Source organism: Rattus norvegicus, chromosome 1 (genome assembly GCF_036323735.1).
Source record: "Rattus norvegicus strain BN/NHsdMcwi chromosome 1, GRCr8, whole genome shotgun sequence".
NCBI classification, from domain to species: Eukaryota; Metazoa; Chordata; class Mammalia; order Rodentia; family Muridae; genus Rattus; species Rattus norvegicus.
This window is the reverse complement of record NC_086019.1, coordinates 62,097,484-62,124,369: the sequence shown is the minus strand read 5'-3', so window position 1 is coordinate 62,124,369 and position 26,886 is coordinate 62,097,484. Positions and strand designations below refer to the sequence as shown.

The 26,886-nt window shown below is 43.1% G+C and overlaps 1 protein-coding gene across 1 annotated transcript; it reads left to right on the top strand.

Moving 5' to 3' along the window:
• Positions 1-5,326: 5,326 nt before the first annotated feature.
• On the top strand, positions 5,327-10,378 carry LOC134485070 (sperm motility kinase Y-like). Its single transcript, XM_063280874.1, has 2 exons — positions 5,327-8,509; positions 9,262-10,378. The coding sequence occupies exon 1, from the start codon at positions 7,144-7,146 to the stop codon at positions 8,464-8,466; it is 1,323 nt and encodes a 440-aa protein (XP_063136944.1). The 5' UTR covers positions 5,327-7,143; the 3' UTR covers positions 8,467-8,509; positions 9,262-10,378.
• Positions 10,379-26,886: the final 16,508 nt, after the last annotated feature.

Sequence of the window (26,886 nt, the reverse complement as noted above, 5' to 3'; positions counted from 1 at the left end):
CTCAGGTGTCTGGCTCTGTAGGAGGGAAATAAATCACAGTGGGAAGCTTCAGGACAGTCAGGTGACCTGAGCCCTCCACAGAGTCTAAGTCCAGACTCACAAACATTCATCTGTCCACAAGTCTCCTAAACACAGGCCTTGACTGACCTGCAGTCCAGAGTATGTTATTATACAGTGTCGAGTAGAGAGAGGACATACTTTCCAATTAGGCCTTTTCTGTGTCACACTGAGACTGGGTTTATGGTACAGATGATGCAGATGGGGACTGGCCACAAGTGGCAGTCTATCGCAGATCATGAAATAAATAAATAAATAAATAAATAAATAAATAAATAAATAAATAAATACCCACTTATCTCACTGCCTGCAATCCTCATTGTCACCACAAGGGAGCGCTGCTTTGACCTTCTCAGAAAGAAAAGCTGACTTCCCTCAGGGAAATGGATGGATGGATGGATGGATGGATGGATGGATGGATGGATGGATGGATGGATGGATGGGTGTGTGGGTGGGTGGGTGGGTGGATGGATGGATGGATGGATGGATGGATGGATGGATGGATAGACAGAGAAGTGATTTGACTTTCAGTTTCTTCCAGTCCTACTTTTCTGGTCGAAAACACACTGAACATGTCTGCTGCAATTGCTTGTTCTTCATTTCTGCTTTCTTTGGCTGTTCATTCAAGGCAGCTCCCTTAGAATCTGCTCATCTCAATAAAGGTCCATCTGTGGAATGTATAGCTTCTCAGTTAGGAGCTAAGGGATTCTTGGAAGGAGTTCCCAAAATCCCCTCTGGGGCAGTTGCCAGTGTTCTCTACTTCAGACAGCAGCTGCATGAAGCAAACACACACCTGTCTGAACATTCCAGCTTGGGTGCACGTCACAGTGCACCTGCCCCAGGGTCCCTGCCAGCTGCACATGCCACAGGGCCACAACTACAAGATCCCTTCCCCAGGACTCATGCCCCCTTGCATCTCCCCCAGGATTCCTGCTCTGTTGTAACTGAACCAGGGTTCCTGCCCAGTTGTTCCTGGCTCACGTTTCCTACTCAGTTTTACCTGCCCCAAGGAACCTGTCCCACTGCACCAGCCTCAGGGATCCTGTCCCATTGTGCCCACCATGCTGCACCTTCCTGAGAGTACCTACTAACTGTTGCTAGGTGGCATTTTTCAAAATCTAATTCAAAGATCTTGCCAGTCAGAACCCATTGTCTTTGGTAACACCAAGTAGATATTTGCAGGGCTTCCTCACCTACACTTAATCCCTTCTCTCAGTTGTCCATGTGGAAGCAAAGAAACTAGCAGCAGAACATGGATTATTCTTCCAGGATATCAGCAGCCCTAGAATTCTCATGAGATGGGCTGCTGTGACTGTGATACAGGGGTGTCAGGGAGGCTTTGACACTGAACAAGCCCAGAGTACTGCCTCTGCTCACATTGTGCCAGCACCTTAGCCTAACTATAGATGTCCTAAACTCTGAGAGGAGGAAGGAGATCTTCCTACATAGAAGATGTTCTCTGAATCTGTGCTGGCCAAGGTCAAGCCAGAGTGTTTGAATATGCCAGTTCCAGCCCCTGAGGGTTCTCTGAGTGCCTGGTGTTTTGTTGTGCTTTATGTTTGGCAAGGTGAAGATGTGGCCCATACTAGGAATATCTTTGAAGACAACTGCCCTGGGTTCCCATGCTAAAATTCAATTAGGGACTGACAGGGACCTAAATAACAACAAGACAGTGCCAAGACCATGAGTTCCAAAATCAAGAGCAAATGGGGCCTTGATGGTATCCTGTGCTGATCTGACAGGAGTCAGCACACACAATTCTCCTGCACATCCAATGCCCCTTGGAAAAATCCTCTGTCAAGGGTAAGTGATGCCTCATGAGAATGAACTGTCAGCGTAGGACAAGACACTTGGGACTACTGTCCTGAACTCACCAGTCTCTGATGAATGGGCTTTGAAAAGTTTTCAGGACACAGAATGGGGTGTGTAAGCAGGTGCAGGTAATCCTTGGGTAACACATAGTTCCTGAGGAGGTTCTGAGAGCTGTTGGATCCACTCCTGGAAAAGGCAGCATTGTGTTCAGGGGGGTAAGAAAGCATGAGCCTGCTGATGTTTTCACAGTATTGCATGGGAACAGTAACAATGCCCTTAGGAGCAGGATGTCCTAACACTCTCAGATCAAGCAGACAGCCTAGAGCCTATTAGGCCCATATCCCAAGAGAATGCCGCTCATGTGTGAAGCTTCTATAGCCAGGAAGCTGGAGCAGGGAACATTGACATTGTCTCAGTTAGGGGTTTACTGCTGAGAACAGACACACCATGACCAATGCAGCTCTTATGAGGACAACATTAATGGACACAGGATTGCAGGTTCAGAGACTCAGTCCAGTATCATCAAGCTGGGAGCATGGCAGCATCCAGGCAGTCATGGTGCCAGAGTAAGTGAGAGGTCTACATATTCATCTGAAGGCTGCTTGGGGAAGATTGGCTTGCATGTGGATAGGAAAAGGGTTTTAAAGCCCATGCCCACAGTGACACACCTACTTTAACAAGACCACGCCTCCTAATATTGCCACTCCCTGAGCTAAGCATATACAAACCATCATAGACATCTTGCAGGAGGGTGGTACTGTTCTATCAGAGAGAAGCCTCTGCTCCCGTTAATATACTGAGGTCAACCCTGGGTAGGGCACAGAGCCCTCCACACATCCTGGGACTCAGGGAGGCATCCTATGAAAGAGCTTTTTCCTAGAAGGACACATGGGTGTAGGCCTCCCTTCCAGCCAGGCTGTAGGGAGTCTCCAATGCTAAACTCTGTCTTTTTGCAGAAGTGAAACAATGAAAATTCACCCTTCACAGTACAGTGAATAGCAAAAATGGTGAAAGGTATAAAAAGAACCAATTAGTACCAGAGCATGAGGATTGGTTTTATATGAAATGTGGGTGGGTGCAGTGCAGTATCCTCCTCCATGTACCCACATGTTCAGTAACTACCCTGTTCGATGCAGCTTTACACAGAACCATCTGGAATCCATTCACTGAGGGACTCCATCCCTGGACTGGAAGCTACAGGTGGGACTTTTGTATCCAGGTCTCCCAGCCCTGGGACAGGGATGCATGGATAAAGTGGAGAGAAGCAGACTGGGATGGTGCAGAGGTTATCCTGCCAACAACCCCAAGCCCCCAGCTGCATGACAATGTAGAATAGCGAGCAGTTTCCCAGCCAGCCTCACTCCCCATAGACAGACTTCTCCAGTCCCTCCTTATGCCAAGGAAAGAAAAGCAAAAAAAGTAGGGGCAGGGAAAGAAAAATTGCTCTACTCCCAGGAGCCAAGGACAAGCCCCCTCCCATCCTCTGATCTGACCCCATAACTAGCCACAGCCAAGTCCTGGGCTCATCTCTAGAGGCACATGGACCCAGGCAGTTGAGCCCTTGAATCACAATCGGCTCCTCAAAAGCATCCTATGGGTGTCACTCCTAAGTCCATGAATCGGAGGTGCTCTGCACAGCTATTCAGAGAAGCCTTCTCTTGATCTCTGTGAAGATCTCTCTGTTGGATGTCAGAGGAGGGTGTCCATCCAGCATCAATCCAGGGACTGTGGCCCTCTAATGTGTTAGCCCATGTGAACCTCCCCACAGAGCCCCACCTGTCCTTGTGCAACTCCTCCTTGATCGCCTTTTATAGGAAGATATTTAGGGTCCCTTGCAGGAGGCAGGGAAAATGGCACACAGCTGAGGGTGGTAGACAAAACTGGGAACACATCAAATATTGAGTTGGTGTGAGGCTCCCTAAGCCATGCTTGGGCAGGTCTGTGCCAGCGATCCCATAAGACCCTTTGATTCTCCCCATGTACACAGCAGGAACCAATTGCCAGGCCTACCCTCTGCCCAGAGCAAAGGGAGATTGGAACTTGGATTCCAACCCTGGCCATTCCTATAATACCTGACCTTATAACCCTTGCTCCTTTTGGGGCTCAACAGTCCCCCTCAAATGTAGACAACAATGTCTAGATGGTGTTCACAGCTTTTCTTGCCTGAAACTGTGCTTTGTATGATACTACAAACCAGGAAGTAGGGACTTAAACTTGAGATCACTGACTCAGGCTAGGGAGGACTCCAGGGCACCTGAGCTCAGCTGCAGAGGCAGAAGCTGAACCACAGTGAGCAGAGGTGGCACATTTTACTGTTTCTTTCCTTTTCTGCTCTCAGGCCTTTCAGTGAACTCTACAGATGAGGATCTTTCCTCCCAGGCTTAGTGTCTGCAGCCATGAGAGTCCTCTACAGGGGACTCCAAACCCCAGAAGAGTCTTCAGAAGGAAAGCGCTACACACTGCACTGCCCCCCAGCACTCTGAGAAACAGAGACCCTTTCTGGGCTTGGGCCAGTCAGTGCTCAATAGTTAGCTTCTGGCTGCACTGGCTGCTCACAAATAACACAGCAGACTGGGTCCTGTGACCTGGCTCTCACAGACTGTGATTGAAAATTCATTTCAACTGTGTCAGCATAGCCACTCTGTTCCTTCTGGCCCCAGGTTGCACAGAGCTCCTTGTCCTCATACATGCCTCTTCCATCACTGGACCTTAATATTTAAAGTGAGCCCTACACTCAGGATGGACTTGGTTTTCTATACATCATGCCAACCTCTGTGTGATAGGAAGTGTCTGCCTGTGTATGCATACCCCCTTATATGCCTAGGTGTCCATGCATACCACTACCCCATGTCCTGTCAGAGGCCATCCTCTGACAGGTCCTCACGCCTGCATGTCAGACCACCTGTCTTCAAGCCCCAACCCCTCCCCACTCCACAGATGTTGAGCTTATGGGCTTTGCTGATGCATCCAACATTGATGGGGGTTTTGGGGATTGAAACTCAATTCCTTACCCTTGGGAGGCAAGTGCTCTGCCTATCAATGCAGCTTTTTCTCAGGTGTTTGATGATAACCTAGAGCCTTTCTGAGGATTTATGAAATCAGTGTCATCTTGATGGGTCAGTTTAGAAACACAGCTTTGTTTTTTTTTTTTTTTAACAGTGTACCATCAGTTTGAGGCTAATCATTCAGAATTCAATGAAAAAGTGACACCCTGAGTGTAGACATGACGACTTTGAAGCAGGAGGCATAGAAAACATTCAAAACAGAGAACTGAGGAGAGGTAAACATCTTACAGGCTTTGGTTTCTAAAAGCCTTAAATCTCTCCACAGCCCACAGAAGCCAGAGCCTTGAAGCCCTTCCCAACCATGTCATGACAGGTCCTATTGTGACCTAATGAGGAGCGACTGTGAGGCGTCCCAGCCAACAGATGTTAAGCTGTTGCCAGGCCTGGATTTCTTTGAGTGCTTTGAGAGGAGGTGTGGAGTGGAGCCCTCTGCGACTTGTTTGTATCTTGTGAGCTGTGTGTGGTTGTATTGGATTTTACTGTACTGTGTATATGTGTATGTATCAGTGTGTGTAAGAGAGTGTGTGCTGACATATTTGCCTGTGTGTGAGTGTGTGTACACTTTCGCTTGTGTGTTTGTCAGTATATGTAGGAGTGTGTGAGTTTACAGGTTTGTTTGTGTGTATGTTTGTATGTGTGTACCACTTCTTTTGTGTGTGTGTGTGTCCATGTCTGTGATGTGCATTTTTCCAGGTTTACTTGTGTGTAAGTATGTGTGTGCCTGTTCCTATGTGAGTGTGTTTTGTATGAATCTGGGTGTTTGTCTGTGTGTGTGCCTGTGTGTGTGTGTGTGTGTGTGTGTTTGTGTGTGCACGCACGTGCCTATCCCCTTTTGCCCCTTGTATCTATATTACCTGCACCTCAGTGCAAAAGAGTGTAGAGGCTAGAAGTCACCCTGGCTCCTGTTCCTGAGGCAGGTCCTCAACCTCATTTTCAAGACAGGCTCTCTCACTGGCCTGCAGCTGCCCAAGTACCTGTCTTGGGTCTCCAGTGGCTCCCAGGAATTTGATATGCCAACCCCATAATATCAGATTAAAGGCCTACGTAGACTGCTGGCTGCTTATTTATGGATTGATTTTTTTTCTATGTGTTTAAGAGATAGAATTAGGCCATATATTCTCAAGACCACTGGCTATTTCCTTATTGTGGTTTTGTTTTATTTATTTATTTATTTATTTATTTATTTATTTATTTGTTTGTTTGTTTATTATGGATTGCTGGATTCATTTTGGTGGTGGTTTTTATGTTCTCACATGCTATATTACTGCTTTGATTATTTACGGTTCTGCAGTCGGATGATTAACTCTATCTCCATTTTCAATGCCCTGCGGTTTCATCCTTTTACATTATTCCTGTTTCTCTATTTATTGAGTACAAGCAATCATTGGCTTAGACTTGATACAAATTTACCCTTTGTGAAACTTTGACTCTTCGGCCTTTGTTTAAGGTTTACTATTCACTGATATTAACTGCCTTATTCCTTGTGGTTGGTTAATTTTAATTTTCAGTAATTTGCTCTGGAGAGTTGTGGACTTTTGTGGATCACTAGGTCCTGAAATTCAATGGAGTTTTCCCTTAAGTGTTGGCTTTTTACATTTGTTTGTTTTGTCTTATACTCAGTCTTTCTCCTCTCATTTCTTTCATCTGACCTTTTTCTTCAAACAATCCATTCACAGTTTTGATCAGTTTTGGCCGCCCAATCCTATTGTAGTATGACGATTTTTATTTTCATCATTACGTTTAGTATTTGTGTGCTCTTGGCTTTCTCTTTTGGGGATGGTTATTTGGGTGGCTTTTACTTATGATTCTTCATATTTCCCCCTGTTCATAATTTTACTCTATTTTTCTAGTCTAGTCTTTTCTTTGTTATTATTTTTTTCTTTTTGTTTCATTTGTTTCTTTTAGGTTCCACATGTGTAATTTTAGTTCCTGAATTGCTCCATCTTTTTCATTATTTGATTCCATTTGTTTGTTATTTTTAGGTAGCATTAGTACTGATAAAATGCCTACAGAGACTGAGGAGGAGTTACCACCTTCTAGTCCCGATCCCTGTATCTCTCAGGAGGGAACCTTTCATTCCCAATATAAAGTACTGAAGACTATTGGAAAAGGAAGCCATGCCAAGGTCCTCCTGGCCCACCGCCGGCTCACAGGAACCCGAGTGGCGGTCAAAGTTCTCTGAAAGAACAAGCAGTGGTTCCGGCCAGCCATGACAGAAGCAAACATAATGAGAAAGATCAACCACCCCAACATTGTTTCTCTCTTACAAGTCATTGAAAACAAAACTAGAATATACCTCATAATGGAGCTGGTGGAAGGCCAACAACTCTACCAGTACATCAGAGAGTCAGGGCACATAGAGGAGGATGAGGCCCGGCAAATATTTGAACAGATATTGTCAGCAGTGAGCTACTGCCATGGAAAGGGGATTGTTCACCGAGACCTGAAAGTGGACAATATAATGATTGATAAAAACAAAAAGGTCAAAGTCATCAACTTTGGGCTTAGCACCGAAACACAACCTGGACAAATGCTAAACCAGCACTGTGGTGCGTATTCTTTTGGTTTCCCGGAATGCTTCCTTGGACTTCTGTATGACGGGATGAAGAATGATATGTGGACAATAGGAGTGGTCTTCTATTATATGGTAGTGGGAAAGCTCCCATTTGATTCTGTGATCATCCAAGAATTACAAAAACAAGTTGTTGCAGGGGTGTATCCTGCCCCCTGTGGGGTTTCAGAAGAACTGGAGAACCTCCTTAGTCAATTACTAACAGTAAATCCAATGTATAGACCAACAGCCAGCGAGGTGATGAAACACGCCTGGTTCAAAGAACACGGGAAGGGGTTCACAGTTCGTTGTGAAGAACCGCTTCCCCTCAGGCCAGACCCTGAAATTGTGGGTGCGATGAAATGCATGGGATTTCAAGCCTCTGTAATAAAATACTCCCTAATAAAAAGAAAATATAATGAGGAAATGGCAACTTATTGCTTCCTACAACAGCAGGCTCTCCCGGGGTATGGCTGCACAGCCCAGGCACAGCAAGTGAGTCCCATTGCAGCCCCATTTCCTAGCCTTGATCCTGCTGCTGCTTTTAGATTACAAAGAAAGAGGAGTGGAAGCCTGCCAGTCCTTGACACCTTTCAGGTGTCATTCTCCCAAGGTCACGTATCTCATTATGGCCAGAAGGTTCATACAAAAGGAGGAAGAAGGTCCACTGTTGCTGGTCGTCTCAGGCCACTACCGATGACACCTACACAGGACCACTATCACAAATGTGCCATGAGTGTCCCATACATTCAAACAACAAGCATCTTCAGTGAGAAGAGTAGCAACAAGGAAATAAAAGAAGATAATCTAGTCTCCCACAGAGCCCCATTAGAGGATAAGCCCATCTCCAGCAGGGTCGGGCACAGAGGTTTTAAGGGGTGGACCAGGAATATAGCAAATGCCCTGATAAAGCTTTGTTGCTGCTTGCCAAGGAGAAAGAAACCTCGCCTGGGGCAGAACAGAATCTCACCCCAGAAATGAGCCACAGTGAGAGTCCAGATAACAAGCAGCAGGCACAGCCCAGGTACCTTCGTGCTTTGTCCTTTCTAGTTTGCTCTATGCTGGTCCTTCCTCTGTCTCTGGTTTCCATTTTCCCCACAATTCTTACCTTGTATCTACTCTAAGTTCTTTTATGAGGTTTACCCAACACCAAGCCTTCTCCCTCTTCTTGATTTCTCCTCTTCCCAGCAGGGACTCAATATGAATTCCCCACTCTACAGAGTTTTCTTGTTGACCCATCACTTCAGATGGACTCCAGCTCCCCCTTAGGCCAATAGCTCCCACAGGGTGAGGACTAGAGATTCATGGGCTCATGGACTCATCCATGGGCTACTGGTTCTAGCACATGTGGTCATCAATCACAAGTGCTGCAGAACAGAGTCTTATGTTTTCAAATGTAACGTCCCGCTCCATTAAGCCTTAAAATTAATAACAAGGTTTGTCACTGAATAAGTATCAACAACCTAGTTTGTTGGTTATTGTTGATGGTCAGAATCCTGCATGCATGCATATTGTTTTGCATACTGATTTTTTCATTCCTAATACCTAGCAATTGATATATATATATATATATATATATATATATGTGTGTGTGTGTGTGTGTGTGTGTGTGTGTGTGTGTAACATTTCTAAATGATTTCTTTCAAAAATCTTAACTGAGAAGTAGAAGAGAAGATTTGATAAAATAATAAGGCAATCAAAGCTCCAAATGGTAATCTAAGTATTCTACCGCATAAGATTTTTGCTTAGAATAAATTGACTTTTTTTCTCTCACAGTGCCTTCTTGAAATTCTGTCATGTCCTGAGTATAAACAGGAGGTGATTTCAGACACATGGCCAAGGAAAAGACACCAGCAGAAGCTACAGCACCAACAGGAGAAACAGCAATAGCACCAGCAGCATTAGCAGCAGAAGGAGGAGGAGGAGGAGAAAGAGGAGGAAGAGGAGGATTCCCAAACACCAATCTCTTCCCTCCTCTTGATTTCTCCTCTTCCCAGCAGGGACCCAATATGAATGATGAGTTCCCCACTCTACAGAGTTGTCTTGTTGACCCATCCCTTCAGATGGACTCCATCTCCCCCTTAGGCCAATAGATCCACAGGGTGAGAACTACAGGGTCATGGGATCATGGACTCTTCCACGGGCTACTAATCCATAGAGAAACGGGCCTGTAATACCAGACACTCAAGACACACAGTAGGTAGGGGGATCAGAACTTCAAGGCTAGCCTGGTCTACATCATGAGTTTAAGATCAGCTTGGACAACTTAGTGACACCCTTTTTCTAGAGGTGAGGAGGGCTAAGGCTACTAACTCAGTGGTAGAGTACTCGTGGGGAAACAGACTGCTGTCCATTGATACCTCTCCTTCCTTGCTCGGAAATACACAATGGTATTAGAAGAGTCAAAGGTTCCTGGCCTAGCATCCACTATTCTATTTGCTACATCATTAAGGGTGGAGTTTTTGGTATTTTGGTCAGGGATCAAATCTATGAAATAAAACTTAAGCAATACTCTCATTGCTGTCAGAGTGGGAGGTGGATGATAAATGCTTGCCCACCTGCATCAGTACAAAGCTGGTTCCTTGGACTCCCTGCAAACACATCACTGCTAACTGTGTGCCTTTTATAGGCTTTTCCAGCACTGTCATAGCTTGAAAACCTTCCCTGCTATGGACCCTTGAGTGGGCATCCTGCCTTTCTCAGTCTCAGAATGGAGCAAAGATCCCCTGCTCACCTCTAGGCTCACAGGTCAGGGACCTCTTCCATCCCATAGTGAACAAGACTGGCACAGCTGCACACACCTTGGAAAAAGAATGTATTGGCAACCCTTAAAAAAAAAGATGGTTCTTACTTTCGATTATGGCATTCTATAAAATACGGGTATTTCCTGGTATAATTACACATGTCATTGATTGTGTGTGTGCGTATGTTTTTTGAGGTTGGAGGGGGATAATTCATTTCTCTAAGCCCCTTCCTCAATGCTGGGTGATAAACATTGACTCTCATATAGATTTTAATAATTATACATTTATTTATATATTTTTAAGATTCGTTTATTTTTCCAACTTTTGTAGCTCTTTCTGTGTGTGTGTGTGTGTGTGTGTGTGTGTGTGTGTGTGTGTGTGTGTAATTAGATATAATACTCAGGGTCAGTAATCCTATCCTTGAGCTACCTTATAACTTTTTATGTTTTAAACAGCTTTATTATGATATCTTTGATATATAAAGCTGATATGTGCTAGAGGTGAGCATATTGATGTTCTTAAAGACATGTTCTTCCTCAGATACAGAACGCGAGCTGGCTAAAATCCTTGGTACTCCTGCAGATTAACCTTGTCATGCACTGAAGCAATGGGGCACATACTAAGCACACTCCCTGAGCTGCTTCCTAGGTTGGTAGCACTGGCTCCATCCCAGGCACAGCTGGAGTGGGCAGCTGTAAGGTTGAGGACCTGCACTCAGGACACTGGGCCCCAGGAGCACCTCACCTGCTGGTCATCCTGTGTACCTCTGAATGTCACTCCTGGGTTCTCACTGCCTGGCACTTAACCATAGACACCACTGTAGAACTGTCTAAGGCCAGAAGGGCAAAAACATTGTTGTTATAAATTTCTACTATGGAAACATCAAATGTTGTGCTTCTTGAACAGTTTTATGAAATGAACCTGGGAGAAACGCAAGAAATATGGCCTGAAGTCTCTTCTGGAACTGCCACTCCAGCATAAGCGTCCACAGGCAGTCAGTCTCCTCTGCACTACCGTCCCCCTTGTTTTGCAGCTCATGGATCTCCTTGCTTAGCATATCCACAAGGTGCATTTGCTGTTGCTTCTCCAGCTTCTTCCTGACATCTTATTTTTATGGGTCTGGAGACAGACTCCCCAGAGGACAGCACCTCTTTTCTGATAGTTATGAACTGCAGATCCCTGTACTCAATAGTGGGGGGCTGCTGCAGGGACTACAACACCAGAATGACTGTTTCTTGGGGCCTCTGCAGTGCGGAAGGTTTTCCTGGTTTGGTCGGTGTGGTCAAAGATGAGAAGGAAGCAAGTTCAGGGAATGAGAGTGCATCTGTCGCCCTTTCCTCTCCTGCTCCCTGTGCTTCCTCTCTGCTTCCTTGTCCAGACAGGCCTTCTATATCTCAGACCACCACTGCTGCTCCTCACTCTTTTTTCCCAGCCACCTGTGCAGACTGGGATGCTGCCTTGTTTGCAGAAGGAGGGGGGAGTGGCAAATCCACTGAAATGCCACCAATATCTAGTGTAGTGGACCTGTGGTAGAGGAGGTGGTGGAGGGAGGTCTGTTCATATGGGCTGGGAGACAGTCACAGGGGTGGGCAGCACCTCTGCTGGGGTTTCCCAATGGCCAGGACCACTCTTGGTCAGAGTGGAAGCAGGGGTAACTGACTGGGAGGAAGAGTTCAGGTGCTCCTGGCTGCATGTGCTAGATTCCACTGAGGACCTCTGGATCCACATATCACTGTCACACTAGAGACCCTTGCCAGCCTCTACTCAGTGGAGCTCAAGTAGGTAAAACTTCCTGAAGCTCTTCCTTGGAAGGGGTAAGAGGCTGAGAAAAGAAAAGAGAAAGCTATACTACTTCAGGGACTCACCAGAGATATTAGCAAAATTTCATGCATGTTTCTTCCTCACAGAGGAGGTAACAAAAACTGGGGAATGGTTATATAACCAGACCAGACACTGCTTTATGGCTCACTGGCCAAGTAGCCAGCTGTTCCTGTGTCTACAAAGGAATAAAAAGATTTTTTCTATACACTGATGCATGCTGTTTGTGGCATTGTCACTCCTGAAATTTAGCTCCTAACTTCAGGTCTAGGTAGAGGGGTCTGTTCTTGTGAAATGTAAAGAAGTAAACAATCAGATGCTTAAAACTGCATAAAAGGCATACTTTTTCCTCAGGTATCTGTTTTACAATCTTTTAAAAAGCATTCATGGGGGTTGACACCCTGAAACAAGCTTTGCCATTTCAGGAAAAGTGTGATGGAGGGAAGATTTGTATGGTGGGTTACTGGGAAGACAGGATTGTAAAGGAAACAAATAAATGGTTTTCTAAAAAGCATGTATTTTAAATGCCCTGCTAAAAACTATAATTTTGACACTATGCTTTCAATAAAAAACATTTCACATTTTATTTACTCATTTAAACTAATTCTCATTTTCCCAGATTCATTAATTTAGTATTAATTTACTTGAGTAGCGTAATAAAAATAAAACTGAAAAAATAAAAAGTAAAAATAAAAGCTGAGTCAGGGTCAGAAGAGGATTCACAATACTGCACCTAACAGACTGTGAATATATCTAGTAAACCGTACCATCAGATCTGATCTGTATCATGATCCAGAAGTATTTCTCAGCATCATAAACTCAGTCTCAACTAACTTCTTCCTTGAAAAGCTGAGCAAGAGCTGTGGTAGGAGCTACTACATGGGACTTTTAGGGTCTCACTTTATAAAAATAATTTATGTGTATTAGTGTTTGCCCAGCATGTGTAGACATGAATGCTTGACTGGTGTCCAAAGAACTTAGGAGAAGGTTTCAAATCCCCTGAAATTAGAGGTTTGGGCAGTTGTGAGCTAACACTGGTGTTGTAAAATACTGAACCATCTTTCCAGCCCCAGATTTTGATAACTTTAGGAGGAGCCATATCTCAATACAGGATTACTATATGTTGGCTAACCTGGCTTGAGTCACTAGCTCTTACCTCTCTGCACCATGGAGGACAATGGCTGGGTAAGACAGGTGGACAGGCAGTGAGAGAGGATGCCTTGATTTGCAACTTCCAGTGTAACCATGGAACTGGTTGTAGTCATGAGTTCTGCTGCCCTAGGAAGAAAATATAAAGAAACAGTGCTCACTGTCATAGAGGAGTCTATGTTCAGAATACTTGTGCTTAGGTTCCTCAGCCTGGTTGCTGTTTGGGGAAATAAACCAGACTTTCAGAAGATTATGTCCTGTCCACATCACTTATGATAATTAATTATAAAACAGGTAAATATATTCTATTCTAGAACATAAACATTAAGATATTTAAAGATTTTACAAGCTCTAAGTATATGTGTACATATTTATATAATTATTTAATGAAATGTTCTATACTAATATACATTCTTATGAGTGAACCCAAAATGAGATTCATGTGCTCTAAGAACTAGGGTTATAGTGAAGGTGAGTAAACACAAAGAGCTTTTACATCACTTCTTTTTGAATTCAAATTTCAAAATTAAATGCAAACTATCACTTCAGTACACTAAAACTAACCAATTAGTTGACGTGTTTAAGTGACCAATTAGTCATACCTTTCCTGAGAAAGTCCATCCAGACTAAATTCATCCACAATGAGGAGTTGGTAATGGGCACCTAGTTGTCCAACCAGAGCCACCAGAAGGGTGTAGGGAGAAAAGAGAAAAGGCAGCGTGACTGGTTGCTGCCGCTGCGGAGAGCTCATAGGCAGCACCCCACGAGCAAACTTGAGCCTCGGGACCACAGGTAAGACCAACTTTTCTGCTGCAAGAGACCTGCCTGGTGAACTCAGGACACAGAGAGGCAAAAATCCTCTAGGACCAGGCACTTCCGGGGTTTACCGAGAGTCCCAAACCCGCGGATCCCGAAACGCAGCAGCTCTCTGCTCCCGAACCCTGTGGGAGAGAGACCTCACCACCTGGTCAGGTGGGCACTCCTGAGGCTGCAGAGCAGAGGAGACCACCAACACTGCCCACCCCAGCCCACATCCCTAGCCCAAGAGGAAACTGTATAAGGCCTCTGGGTTCCTGCAGAGGAGGGCCCAGGAACAGCAGGACCGCTGCATCTGAGACACCGCCAGAACCTTAAGGGACAGACCAGATAAACAGTTCTCTGCACCCAAATCCCGTGGGAGGGAGAGCTAAACCTTCAGAGAGGCAGACACGCCTGGGAAACCAGAAGAGACTGCACTCTGCACACATCTCTGACGCCAGAGGAAAACACCAAACACCATCTGTAACCCTGGTGCACGGAAGCTCCCAGAAAGGGCGGTGCAGATCTTCCTGGTTGCTGCCACCGTGGAGAGCTCATAGGCAGCACCACACGAGCAACCTTGAGCCTCGGGACCACAGGTAAGACCAAATTTTCTGCTGCAAGAGACCTGCCTGGTGAACTCAGGACACAGAGAGGCAAAAATCCTCTAGGACCAGGCACTTCCGGGGTTTACCGAGAGTCCCAAACCAGCGGATCCCGGCCCGCAGCAGCTCTCTGCTCCCAAACCCCGTGGGAGAGAGACCTCACTGCCTGGTCAGGTGGGCACTCCTGAGGCTGCAGAGCAGAAGAGACCACCAACACTGCTCACCCCTGCCCACATCCCTGGCCCAATAGGAAACTGTTTAAGGCCTCTGGGTTCCCGCAGAGGAGGGCCCAGGTGCAGCAGGACCGCTGCGTCTGAGACACCACCAGAACCTGAAGGGACAGACGGGATAAACAGTTCTCTGCACCCAAATCCCGTGGGAGGGAGAGATAAACCTTCAGAGAGGCAGACATTCCTGGGAAACCAGAAGAGACTGCACTCTGCACATATATCTGACGCCAGAGGAAAACACCAAACTCCATCTGGAACCCTGGTACATGGAAGCTCCCGGAAAGGGCAGCGCAGATGTTCCTGGTTGCTGCCGCCGCAGAGAGCTCATAAGCAACACCCCACGAGCAAACTTGAGCCCCAGGACCACAGGTAAGACCAACTTTTCTGCTGCAAGTGACCTGCCTGGTGAACTCCAGACACAGGTCCACAGGAACAGCTGAAGACCTATAGATAGGAAAAACTACACGCCCGAAGGCAGAACACTCTGTCCCAATTACTTGCTGAAAGAAAATAGGAAAACAGGTCTACAGCACTCCTGACACACAGACTTATAGGACAGTCTAGCCACTGTCAGAAATAGCAGAACAAAGTAACAGTAGAGATAAACTGATGGCGAGAGGCAAGCGCAGGAACCCAAGCAACAGAAACCAAGACTACATGGCACCATCGGAGCCCAATTCTCCCATCAAAACAAACATGGAATATCCAAACACACCAGAAAAGCAAGATCTAGTTTCAAAATCATATTTGATCATGATGCTGGAGGACTTCAAGAAAGACGTGAAGAACTCCCTTAGAAAAACACAGGAAAACATTAATAAACAATGCCTGAAAGAATTGCAAAAATCCCTGAAAGAATTCCAGGAAAACATAAATAAACAAGTAGAAGCCCATAGAGAGGAGACACAAAAATCCCTGAAAGAATTCCAGGAAAACATAAATAAACAAGTAGAAGCCCATAGAGAGGAGACACAAAAATCCCTGAAAGAATTCCAGGAAAACACAATCAAACAGTTGAAGGAATTAAAAATGGAAATAGAAGCAATCAAGAAAGAACACATGGAAACAACCCTGGATATAGAAAACCAAAAGAAGAGACAAGGAGCTGTAGATACGAGCTTCACCAACAGAATACAAGAGATGGAAGAGAGAATCTCAGGAGCAGAAGATTCCATAGAAATCATTGACTCAACTGTCAAAGATAATGTAAAGCGGAAAAAGCTACTGGTCCAAAACATTGGGCCAGGACTCAATGAGAAGATCAAACCTAAGGACAATAGGTATAGAAGAGAGTGAAGACTCCCAGCACAAAGGACCAGTAAATATCTTCAACAAAATCATAGAAGAAAACTTCCCTAACCTAAACAAAGTGATACCCATAGGCATACAAGAAGCCTACAGAACTCCAAATGGATTGGACCAGAAAAGAAACACCTCCCGTCACATAATAGTCAAAACACCAAAAGCACAAAATAAAGAAAGAATATTAAAAGCAGTAAGGGAAAAAGGTCAAGTAACATATAAAGGCAGACCTATCAGAATCACACCAGACTTTTCACCAGAAACAATGAAAGCCAGAAGATCCTGGACAGATGTTATACAGACCCTAAGAGAACACAAATGTCAGCCCAGGTTACTGTATCCTGCAAAACTCCCACTTAACATAGATGGAGAAACCAAGATATTCCAGGACAAAAACAAATTTACACAATATCTTTCTACAAATCCAGCACTACAAAGGATAAGAAATGGTAAAGCCCAACATAAGGAGGCAAGCTATACCCTAGAAGAAGCAAGAAACTAATCGTCTTGGCAACAAAACAAAGAGAAGAAAAGACCAAAAACATAACCTCATATCCAAATATAAATGTAACAGGAAGCAATAATCACTATTCATTAATATCTCTCAACATCAGTGGCCTCAACTCCCCAATAAAAAGGCATAGATTAACAAACTGGATACGCAACGAGGACCTTGCATTCTGCTGCCTACAGGAAACACACCTCAGAGACAAAGACAGACACTTCCTCAGAGTGAAAGGCTGGAAAACAACTTTCCAAGCAAATGGTCGGAAGAAGCAAGCTGGCGTAGCCATTCTAATATCACATACAATCAATTTTCAACTAAAAGTCATCAAAAAAGATAAGGAAGGACACTTCATATTCATCAAAGGAAAAATCCACCAAGATGAACTCTCAATCCTAAATATCTGGGCCCCAAATACAAGGGCACTTACATACGTACAAGAAACCTTACTAAAGCTCAAAACACACATTGCACCTCACACAATAATAGGAGATTTCAACACCCCCACTCTCATCAATGGACAGATCATGGAAACAGAAATTAAACAGAGACGTAGACAGACTAAGAGAAGTCATGAGCCAAATGGACTTAACGGATATTTATAGAACATTCTATCCTAAAGCAAAAGGATATACCTTCTTCTCAGCTCCTCATGCCACTTCTTCCAAAACTGACCATATAATTGGTCAAAAAACGGGCCTCAACAGGTACAGAAAGATAGAAATTATCCCATGCGTGCTATCGGACCACCACGGCCTAAAACTGGTCTTCAATAACAATAAGGGAAGAATGCCCACATATACGTGGAAATTGAACAATGCTCTACTCAATGATAACCTGGTCAAGGAAGAAATAAAGAAAGAAATTAAAAACTTTTTAGAATTTAATGAAAATGAAGGTACAACATACCCAAACTTATGGGACACAATGAAACCTCTGCTATAGAGGAAACTCATAGTGCTGAGTGCCTGCAGAAAGAAACAGGAAAGAGCATATGTCAGCAGCTTGACAGCACACCTAAAAGCTCTAGAACAAAAAGATGCAAATACACCCAGGAGGAGTAGAAGGCAGGAAATAATCAAGCTCAGAGCTGAAATCAACCAAATAGAAACAAAAAGGACCATAGAAATAATCAACAGAACCAAAAGTTGGTCCTTTGAGAAAATCAGCAAGATAGATAAACCCTTAGCCAGACTAACGAGAGGACACAGAGAGTGTGTCCAAATTAACAAAATCAGAAATGAAAAGGGAGACATAACTACAGATTCAGAGGAAATTCTAAAAATCATCAGATCTTATTATAAAAGCCTATATTCAACAAAACTTGAAAATCTGCAGGAAATGGACAATTTCCTAGACAGATACCAGGTACCGAAGTTAAATCAGGAACAGATAAACCACTTAAACTACCCCATAACGCCTAAGGAAATAGAAGCAGTCATTAAAGGTCTCCCAACCAAAAAGAGCCCAGGTCCAGATGGGTTTAGTGCAGAATTCTATCAGACCTTCATAGAAGACCTCATACCAATATTATCCAAACTATTCCACAAAATTGAAACAGATGGATCACTACCGAATTCCTTCTATGAATCCACAATTACTCTTATACCTAAACCACACAAAATCCCAACAAAGAAAGAGAACTTCAGACCAATTTCCTTATGAATATCGACGCAAAAATACTCAATAAAATTCTGGCAAACCGAATCCAAGAGCACATTAAAACAATCATCCACCATGATCAAGTAGGCTTCATCCCAGGCATGCAGGGATGGTTTAATATACGGAAAACCATCAACGTGATCCATTATATAAACAAACTGAAAGAACAAAACCACATGATCATTTCATTAGATGCTGAGAAAGCATTTGACAATATTCAACACCCCTTCATGATAAAAGTCCTGGAAAGAATAGAAATTCAAGGCCCATACCTAAACATAGTAAAAGCCATATACAGCAAACCAGTTGCTAACATTAAACTAAATGGAGAGAAACTTGAAGCAATCCCACTAAAATCAGGGACTAGACAAGGCTGCCCACTCTCTCCCTATTTATTCAATATAGTTCTTGAAGTTCTAGCCAGAGCAATCAGACAACAAAAGGAGGTCAAGGGGAAACAGGTCGGAAAAGAAGAAGTCAAAATATCACTATTTGCAGATGATATGATAGTATATTTAAGTGATCCCAAAAGTTCCACCAGAGAACTACTAAAGCTGATAAACAACTTCAGCAAAGTGGCTGGGTATAAAATAAACTCAAATAAATCAGTAGCCTTCCTCTACACAAAAGAGAAACAAGCTGAGAAAGAAATTAGGGAAACACCACCCTTCTTAATAGACCCAAATACCAAAGTACCTCGGTGTGACTTTAACCAAGCAAGTAAAAGATTTGTAAAATAAGAACTTCAAGACTCTGAAGAAAGAAATTGAAGAAGACCACAGAAGATGGAAAGATCTCCCATGCTCACGGATTGGCAGGATTAATATAGTAAAAATTGCCATTTTACCAAAAGCGATCTACAGATTCAATGCAATCCCCATCAAAATACCAATACAATTCTTCAAAGAGTTAGACAGAACAATTTTCAAATTCATCTGGAATAACAAAAAACCCAGGATAGCTAAAACTATCCTCAACAATAAAAGGACTTCAGGGGGAATCACTATCTCTGAACTCAAGCAGTATTACAGAGCAATAGTGATAAAAACTGCATGGTATTGGTACAGAGACAGACAGATACACCAATGGAACAGATTTGAAGACCCAGAAAAAAACCCACACACCTATGGGCACTTGATTTTTGACAAGGGAGCCAAAACCATCAAATGGAAAAAAGATAGCATTTCCAGCAAATGGTGCTGGTTCAACTGGAGGTCAACATGTAGAAGAATGCAGATCGATCCATGCTTATCACCCTGTACAAAGCTTAAGTCCAAGTGGATCAAGGACCTCCACATCAAACCAGATACACTCAAACTAATAGAAGAAAAACTAGGGAAGCATCTGGAACACATGGGCACTGGAAAAAATTTCCTAAACAAAACACCAATGGCTTATGCTCTAAGATCAAGAATCGACAAATGGGATCTCATAAAACTGCAAAGCTTCTGTAAGGCAAAGGACACTGTGGTTAGGACAAAACGGCAACCAACAGATTGGGAAAAGATCTTTACCAATCCTACAACAGATAGAGGCCTTATATCCAAAATATACAAAGAACTCAAGAAATTAGACCGCAGGGAGACAAATTACCCTATTAAAAATGGGGTTCAGAGCTAAAAAAAAGAATTCACAGTTGAGGAATGCCGAATGGCTGAGAAACACCTAAAGAAATGTTCAACATTTTAGTCATAAGGGAAATGCAAATCAAAACAACCCCGAGATTTCACCTCACACCAGTGAGAATGGCTAAGATCAAAATCTCAGGTGACAGCAGATGCTGGCGAGGATGTGGAGAAAGAGGAACACTCCTCCATTGTTGGTGGGATTGCAGACTGGTAAAACCATTCTGGAAAACAGTCTGGAGGTTCCTCAGAAAATTGGATATTGAACTGCCTGAGGATCCAGCTATACCTCTCTTGGGCATATACCCCAAAAATGCCCCTACATATAAAAAAGACACGTGCTCTACTATGTTCATCGCAGCCTTTATTTATAATAGCCAGAAGCTGGAAAGAACCCAGATGCCCTTCAACAGAGGAATGGATACAGAAAATGTGGTACATCTACACAATGGAATATCACTCAGCTATCAAAAACAATGACTTTATGAAATTCGTAGGCAAATGGGTGGAATTGGAAAATATAATCCTGAGTGAGGTAACCCAATCACAGAAAAAAACACATGGTATGAACTCACTGATAATTGGCTATTAGCCCAAATGCTTGAATTACCCTAGATGCCTAGAACAAATGAAACTCAAGACAGATGATCAAAATGTGAATGCTTCACTCCTTCTTTAAAAGGGGAACAAGAATACACTTGACAGGGAATAGAGAGACAAAGATTAAAACAGACACAGAAGGAACACCCATTCAGAGCCTGCCCCACATGTGGCCCATACATATACAGCCATCCAATTAGACAAGATGGATGAAGCAAAGAAGTGCAGACCGACAGGAGCCGGATGTAGATCGCTCCTGAGAGACACAGCCAGAATACAGCAAACACAGAGGCGAATGCCAGCAGCAAACCACTGAACTGAGTATAGGACCCCCGTTGAAGGAATCAGAGAAAGAATTGGAAGATCTTGAAGTGGCTCGAGACCCCATATGAACAACAATGCCAAGCAACTAGAGCTTCCAGGGACTAAGCCACTACCTAAATACTATACATTGACTGACCCTGGACTCTGACCTCATAGGTAGCAATGAATATCCTAGTAAGCGCACCAGTGGAAGGGGGAGCCCTGGGTCCTGCTAAGACTGAACCCCCAGTGAACTAGATTGTTGGGGGAGGGTGGCAATGTGGGGAGGATGGGGAGGGGAACACCAATAAAGAAGGGGAGGAGGGAGGGGGATGTTTGCCCGGAAACCGGGAAAGGGAATAACACTCGAAATGTAAATAAGAAATACTCAAGTTAATAAAAAAAAACAGTGGGGAAAAAAGGCAGCATCAATGCACAGCAGCATTCCTCACACCACACAGTAAGTACACAGCAGCATTCCTCACACCACACAGTCAGTGCACAGCCGCATTCCTCACACCACACAGTCAGTGCACAGCAGCATTCCTCACACCACACAGTCAGTGCACAGCCGCATTCCTCACACCACACAGTCAGTGCACAGCAGCATTCCTCACACCACACAGTCAGTGCACAGCAGCATTCCTCACACCACACAGTCAGTGCACAGCAGCATTCCTCACACCACACAGTCAGTGCACAGCAGCATTCCTCACACCACACAGTCAGTGCACAGCAGCGTTCCTCACACCACACAGTCAGTGCACAGCAGCATTCCTCACACCATATTCAATGAACTGCAGTGTTCTTCACACCACACAGCATCCACAGCCATGAGCATCTGCACTCTTTTTCACAAAGCTCGAGTGCAGAATGCCCTTCACTGATTCCTTTAAAACAAATACTGGCCACATCTGCAACACTGCCTTGGATAACGACTTAACATACATTTCCAGTTTATACCGGCCAGCACCCTATGCAAAAACAAGGTCAGAACAGCACAATGAAATCACACAGCAGGAAATGAGCAAAATCCTACCCACATATACCCTGGAATCTTGACTAGTTAGGAAAATTTCTATTTTATGGTTCCAAACTTCTAAGAAAAATACTCCTGTAAAATGGACAATTGGGTCAGAAAATGCCTATGGACTTGGAATACTCAAAATGATTATTTATAAAGTCTAAAACAGCTACAAATCTAAAGGAATGAGAAACATAACAAGTGACCAGCCCTTACCCACATCAGGACAGAAAACCAGCTTGGTACTAAATAATCCAGCATCTGCCTTCTCTATCTTCCATTTAAACATAATTTATAAATTTTAAAACAAGAAATTAACTTCTTGGAGGAAGCAGTTAACAGCATTTTGTAAGGAAATATTATCCAGAAAGTACTCTACTGGAATTCATACCCTGGAACTGAACAGTCAAATGCACTTACAATAGCATTCTATGGAAAGCTAATGAAATGTTTGAGAAAATTCTTAGGTATGGTATATAATTTCAGGATCATCAATATTCTGCGTAGAGATCATAATATAACAACAAAAGAGTTTTGGATCACATAGGGAAATATTATTCAATGCAGTCATGTGCATGAAGCCTTACCCGGATATTACTGGAATTAGCACAACATTATGTGTATACTTTTGTACTAACAATAAAAATAACTTACCATAATAACTGTGAGATAGTATATCATATAATAATGTATCATAAAAAGTGACTTCAAGAAATGAAGGAAAAAATTTCTAAAGAAGGAATCAAGAAGATGTTATTTTATATGCACACCATCTGTATTTCCACACAGTAGTTAATATTTTAGTTTACCTTTTTCATTGGTGAGACTGGTCCATTTTCTCCCCTGCAGTAGGGAGTAGGGACAAGGCAGCAGTCATCAAGTATGCAGTGTGTTACTGTTTCAAAGGCATACAACCTGTGTTTTATTTACATATAAATATATGGATGTATGTAATAAAATTATGAATAAAATAATAAATTACATTGTACATTAATATATAAATAGAAATTATATATTATAAAAGAGAATTGTCTTATATAGGGTTCTTTAGAGTCACAGAACTTATGGGTAATCTCTGTACAGAGAGACAATTGTTGATGACTTGCAGTCTGTAGTCCAACTCCCCAGCCATGATCAGCAGCAGGTATGAATGGGAGTCCAAGGATCTAGCAGTGGCTCAGTCCCACAAGGCAGGCAGACAGGCAGGTGAAAAAGAGAGACTCTTCCTTCTTCCAATGTCCTCATGTAAATCCCCAGCAGAAGGTGTGTCCCAGGTTAAAGGTGCATACAACCACAGCTGGATCTGGGACTTGCTTTGTCCCAGGTGACCTTGAACTCAGAGACCTCCTTGCCTTAAGCTCCTGAGATTCCTAGCCACTTTGCCTCATGATCTCCATGCCAAGATGCAGTTCAGAAAATTGTATCTCCCAGCCTCAACATCAGGATCAAAGGTGAGCTTTACAATTCTGGGTTGTAGTTCATTCCACTTATAGTCAAGTTCACAACCAGGAATAGCCACTACGAGTATATACAATGTGTCATTATACATGCACAATATATATATACATACATATATATATATGTATATATATATATATATATATATACATATAAATTTGAAAACACCACAACATTTTATTAGTATATGTTAACCGAGTAAAGTGACAGATGTGGCTTTTGTCTGCACATCATGCATGGGTGGGAGAAGTAATTATAAGCCCTTGCATCAAATGAGGAGCTGCAGTTAACAGCAGCTGATAGAAATTCATTCTTCCTTGGGGGAAGGCCATTGGTACGACTCCCAGTGAACAGCTGTACACACAGTATGCAAGCCTGACCAGGTCTAACAGGGCTTAATGAGATACAAAAAAATGTGTTTATGTGTATTTCTGTACACACACACACACACACACACACACACACACACACACACACACAGAGGGGTGGTTTAGTGGTGCTGATTTTAACCCAGGATCTGATTCAGGTGGACCTCTGTGAGTTCTAGACTAATCTGATATACACAGCCAGTCCCAGACTAACCAGGGCTATAGAGTCAAAAGGGGGATTCTGAGAGGAATCTTTTAGAATTTGGAGGAGAGAAGTTAGGGTTGATAAGACCATATTTTACTGTATAGATGTATGGAAATTTAAATAAGTGAGAAAATACATGAAGTAACTGAGAGGAAAAAAGTACACTCAATAATGGCAACTTTTTGAACTGACTTTTGTCCAGTTACTTGGCAAAGCAGAAATAAATATGCCTTTAACTGATTTCATCTATGGCAATGACACTTTCCTTGAGTCAAAACACTTAACATAGATGATTGGAAATGACCTTGAAATCACAGTTACCCTCAGCATCCATGGGCTACATTGAAAATTTATAGTTCTGATTAAGAAGCTGGAAGATATTTCATAACTTTGTATTATCCACTGCGGATTATTTTATAGATCTATAGAATTCCACAGCTCAGCTGTTAATTCATTCAATTCTCCCAGTAAACATCCATGATACAGGAATGATGCCCTAATCTCTTTGAACAGGTGCTCTGGTGCAGAGTTTGCCTGAGATAGCCCAACAGCTGCATCCTCTCTTGTCTCCTTCTAGAGAGCTTCATGACTCTGCTGAACAGAATATAAAGTTGGTTATTTGTTTGGATTTTACTTGGGATTTTTGTTTTTAGCCTTTTCCCTGATATCTTTCCATGATATATATTCTATTTTTCTAACTTTGATTTTAGTTCATTTAAGCACATTATGCTACATGCAATTTTAAAATAACCCAGCACTAAGTCTGGCTAAACACAGGCATCAGAGTTTCACGCAGCCTCCATGGCTACTTCTATGCACTTGTTACTCTGCATCCTAAGGCTCGATTGCTAAGCCGATTGTGAACCAGTTTAACATAAAATACCTTGACTACTCAAGATGAAATTGCTCTTTGTTTGAGCATGTGAAAAGATAGTCTTTTTATGAGCCAAATTTAATAATAACCAATCATAAGTCTTTGCTCATGCCTTGTGAAGGATGGCATAAGGAATCTTTACCTTTCTTGTTTGGTTCTCTAGAATTTTCTAGTTCTTCAGGGTGGCTCCCTCTGCCCTTTCTGATCCAGAGAACTCTGGAAGGAGTCCAGGGCCTAATTACTTTTCCTATAAGCAGAAACATAAGGTCTTTCTCCCAAACTAGCATGTCCTTTAGCCAGTAACCAGAAAGATTTTTAACTTGACATCTTTCCCAGAAAAATAGTAAAATAACCAGAAAATTCAAAATCACACACATTTTGAAAATTAACTTCTCAACAAAATAACTAAACCAAACAAGCACAGTAGAAACCTTTCTTTCCGGCCTTTTCTAATCTGCCAGGCCAGGATACTGAACCCACTTTTGAGAGAACAGGAGCATCCTGTGAGACACTGAGACTTTCCTAGAGGATTTTATCCTCATCCAATCTCTGTTGTCTGCTTTGCAGGTTGTAGTTTTTCTGTTAGCTCAGCTTCTCCCTGCACAGCAGGAGCTCCCAGATAATCTGGGCTCATTTTCCCTGAGTTAGCTCTGAACCTCAGGAGGAATTCCCCAGGTGACTGAGGCCAAAATTGTGTCCTCTTCTATCCAATTAAACCAAATTAGCAACAACTAAACCAAACTTTATTAAAAGCAGGCACCCTTTACTTTCCCTCTCTGCCTGGAGCCATTCATTATACTGATTCTTTTTACAGGAGGAGAACTCAGAGCCTGATTTGGGTCTGTCTATCCCTCTGTTTAAGATTCCCATGTGCTGGAGTCCCTTGACTCATCTCTGCTCATTCAGGAATCTAATTCTCTCGTCCCTAGGACAAGAATCCTAACTCCCTAGTGGATTGTTGACTACCACACTCGACGTCATCTATTGCATGTAGTTTTAAATTAAACCCATGCTAATTCATTCTATGCTCTGGTATCAGTGGTTAGGTTCACCCTACATGGCTAGTTCTATGCAGCCATCTTGTCTTGGTTCCTGCTGTTAGTTTGCTATTTTAACCAAACAAATTTTAACTGAAGTGCCTGGAGTGCTGTTGCATTTCTCATCCCACCCACACCCTCTGGCTGGCCTGCAGAAGGCTGGGTAAAGTTCCTCTCACAGGACTTGCCTTCGTCATTTGAAATGAAAATACCAGAGGTTTATACTAACCAGATTTACATGGGTAAATCTCCAAACCAAAAACGCCCATGCAAGGAACAGAAAACTCAATAATATAACGACAAAGTGTGCGATTAGATTGGACAAATACACCTCTACACTACTCTATTGCCCATTTATGAAATCTCTAGCTACTTGTGGCTCCTCCAGGCCACAGGGGTCTCCTCCATTTTCAACCTCTTCCTCCTCCATCTACTTCTTGCCCACATCCTCCATCTCTATTTTTCTTTCTCTCCCTTTTCCAATGCATTCTGCTCTACCTTTTCCTTCCATTGTCCAATCAGAGGAAGTAACCTTTATTTGGCTAATTACTATTTCACCTGACATCATCTGAATATGTGATCTATTGCACTACAGGTCCACCCTGTTGGGAAAGCAAAAATACAAAGAGCAATCCACAAGACATTTTGCTCATTTTGAGTTAACACATATAGTAATTTCACTACACCTTTTTCATCATTTTTATTCTATTCTTATTAAGTTATTTCTAGGGAATATTTGTAGTTTTTAACTACAATGCTTACACATAGTAAGGAGGAGTTACAACACCCTAGAACTGAGCAGAATCTCTGAGGAGTTATACTTCCACTGTCAATACAAAGACTTAAGGACCATGGGACACAGGAGCAATGCCAAGGTTCCAATACCACACCATCAGCTCCCTGGCAGCCCCATGACCATCAAACTGCTTCTAAAGAAGCAATGGTGCCAGCCACTCATGACCAAGGCAGAGACAATGATGATGGTCGACCACCTGAACAGCATCTTATTTCCCCAAGTAAGAGCTCATTGAAGGACAACAGTTTTATGAAAACACCAGAAAATGGGGGTAAGGTAGAGGAGGATAAAGTCAGGT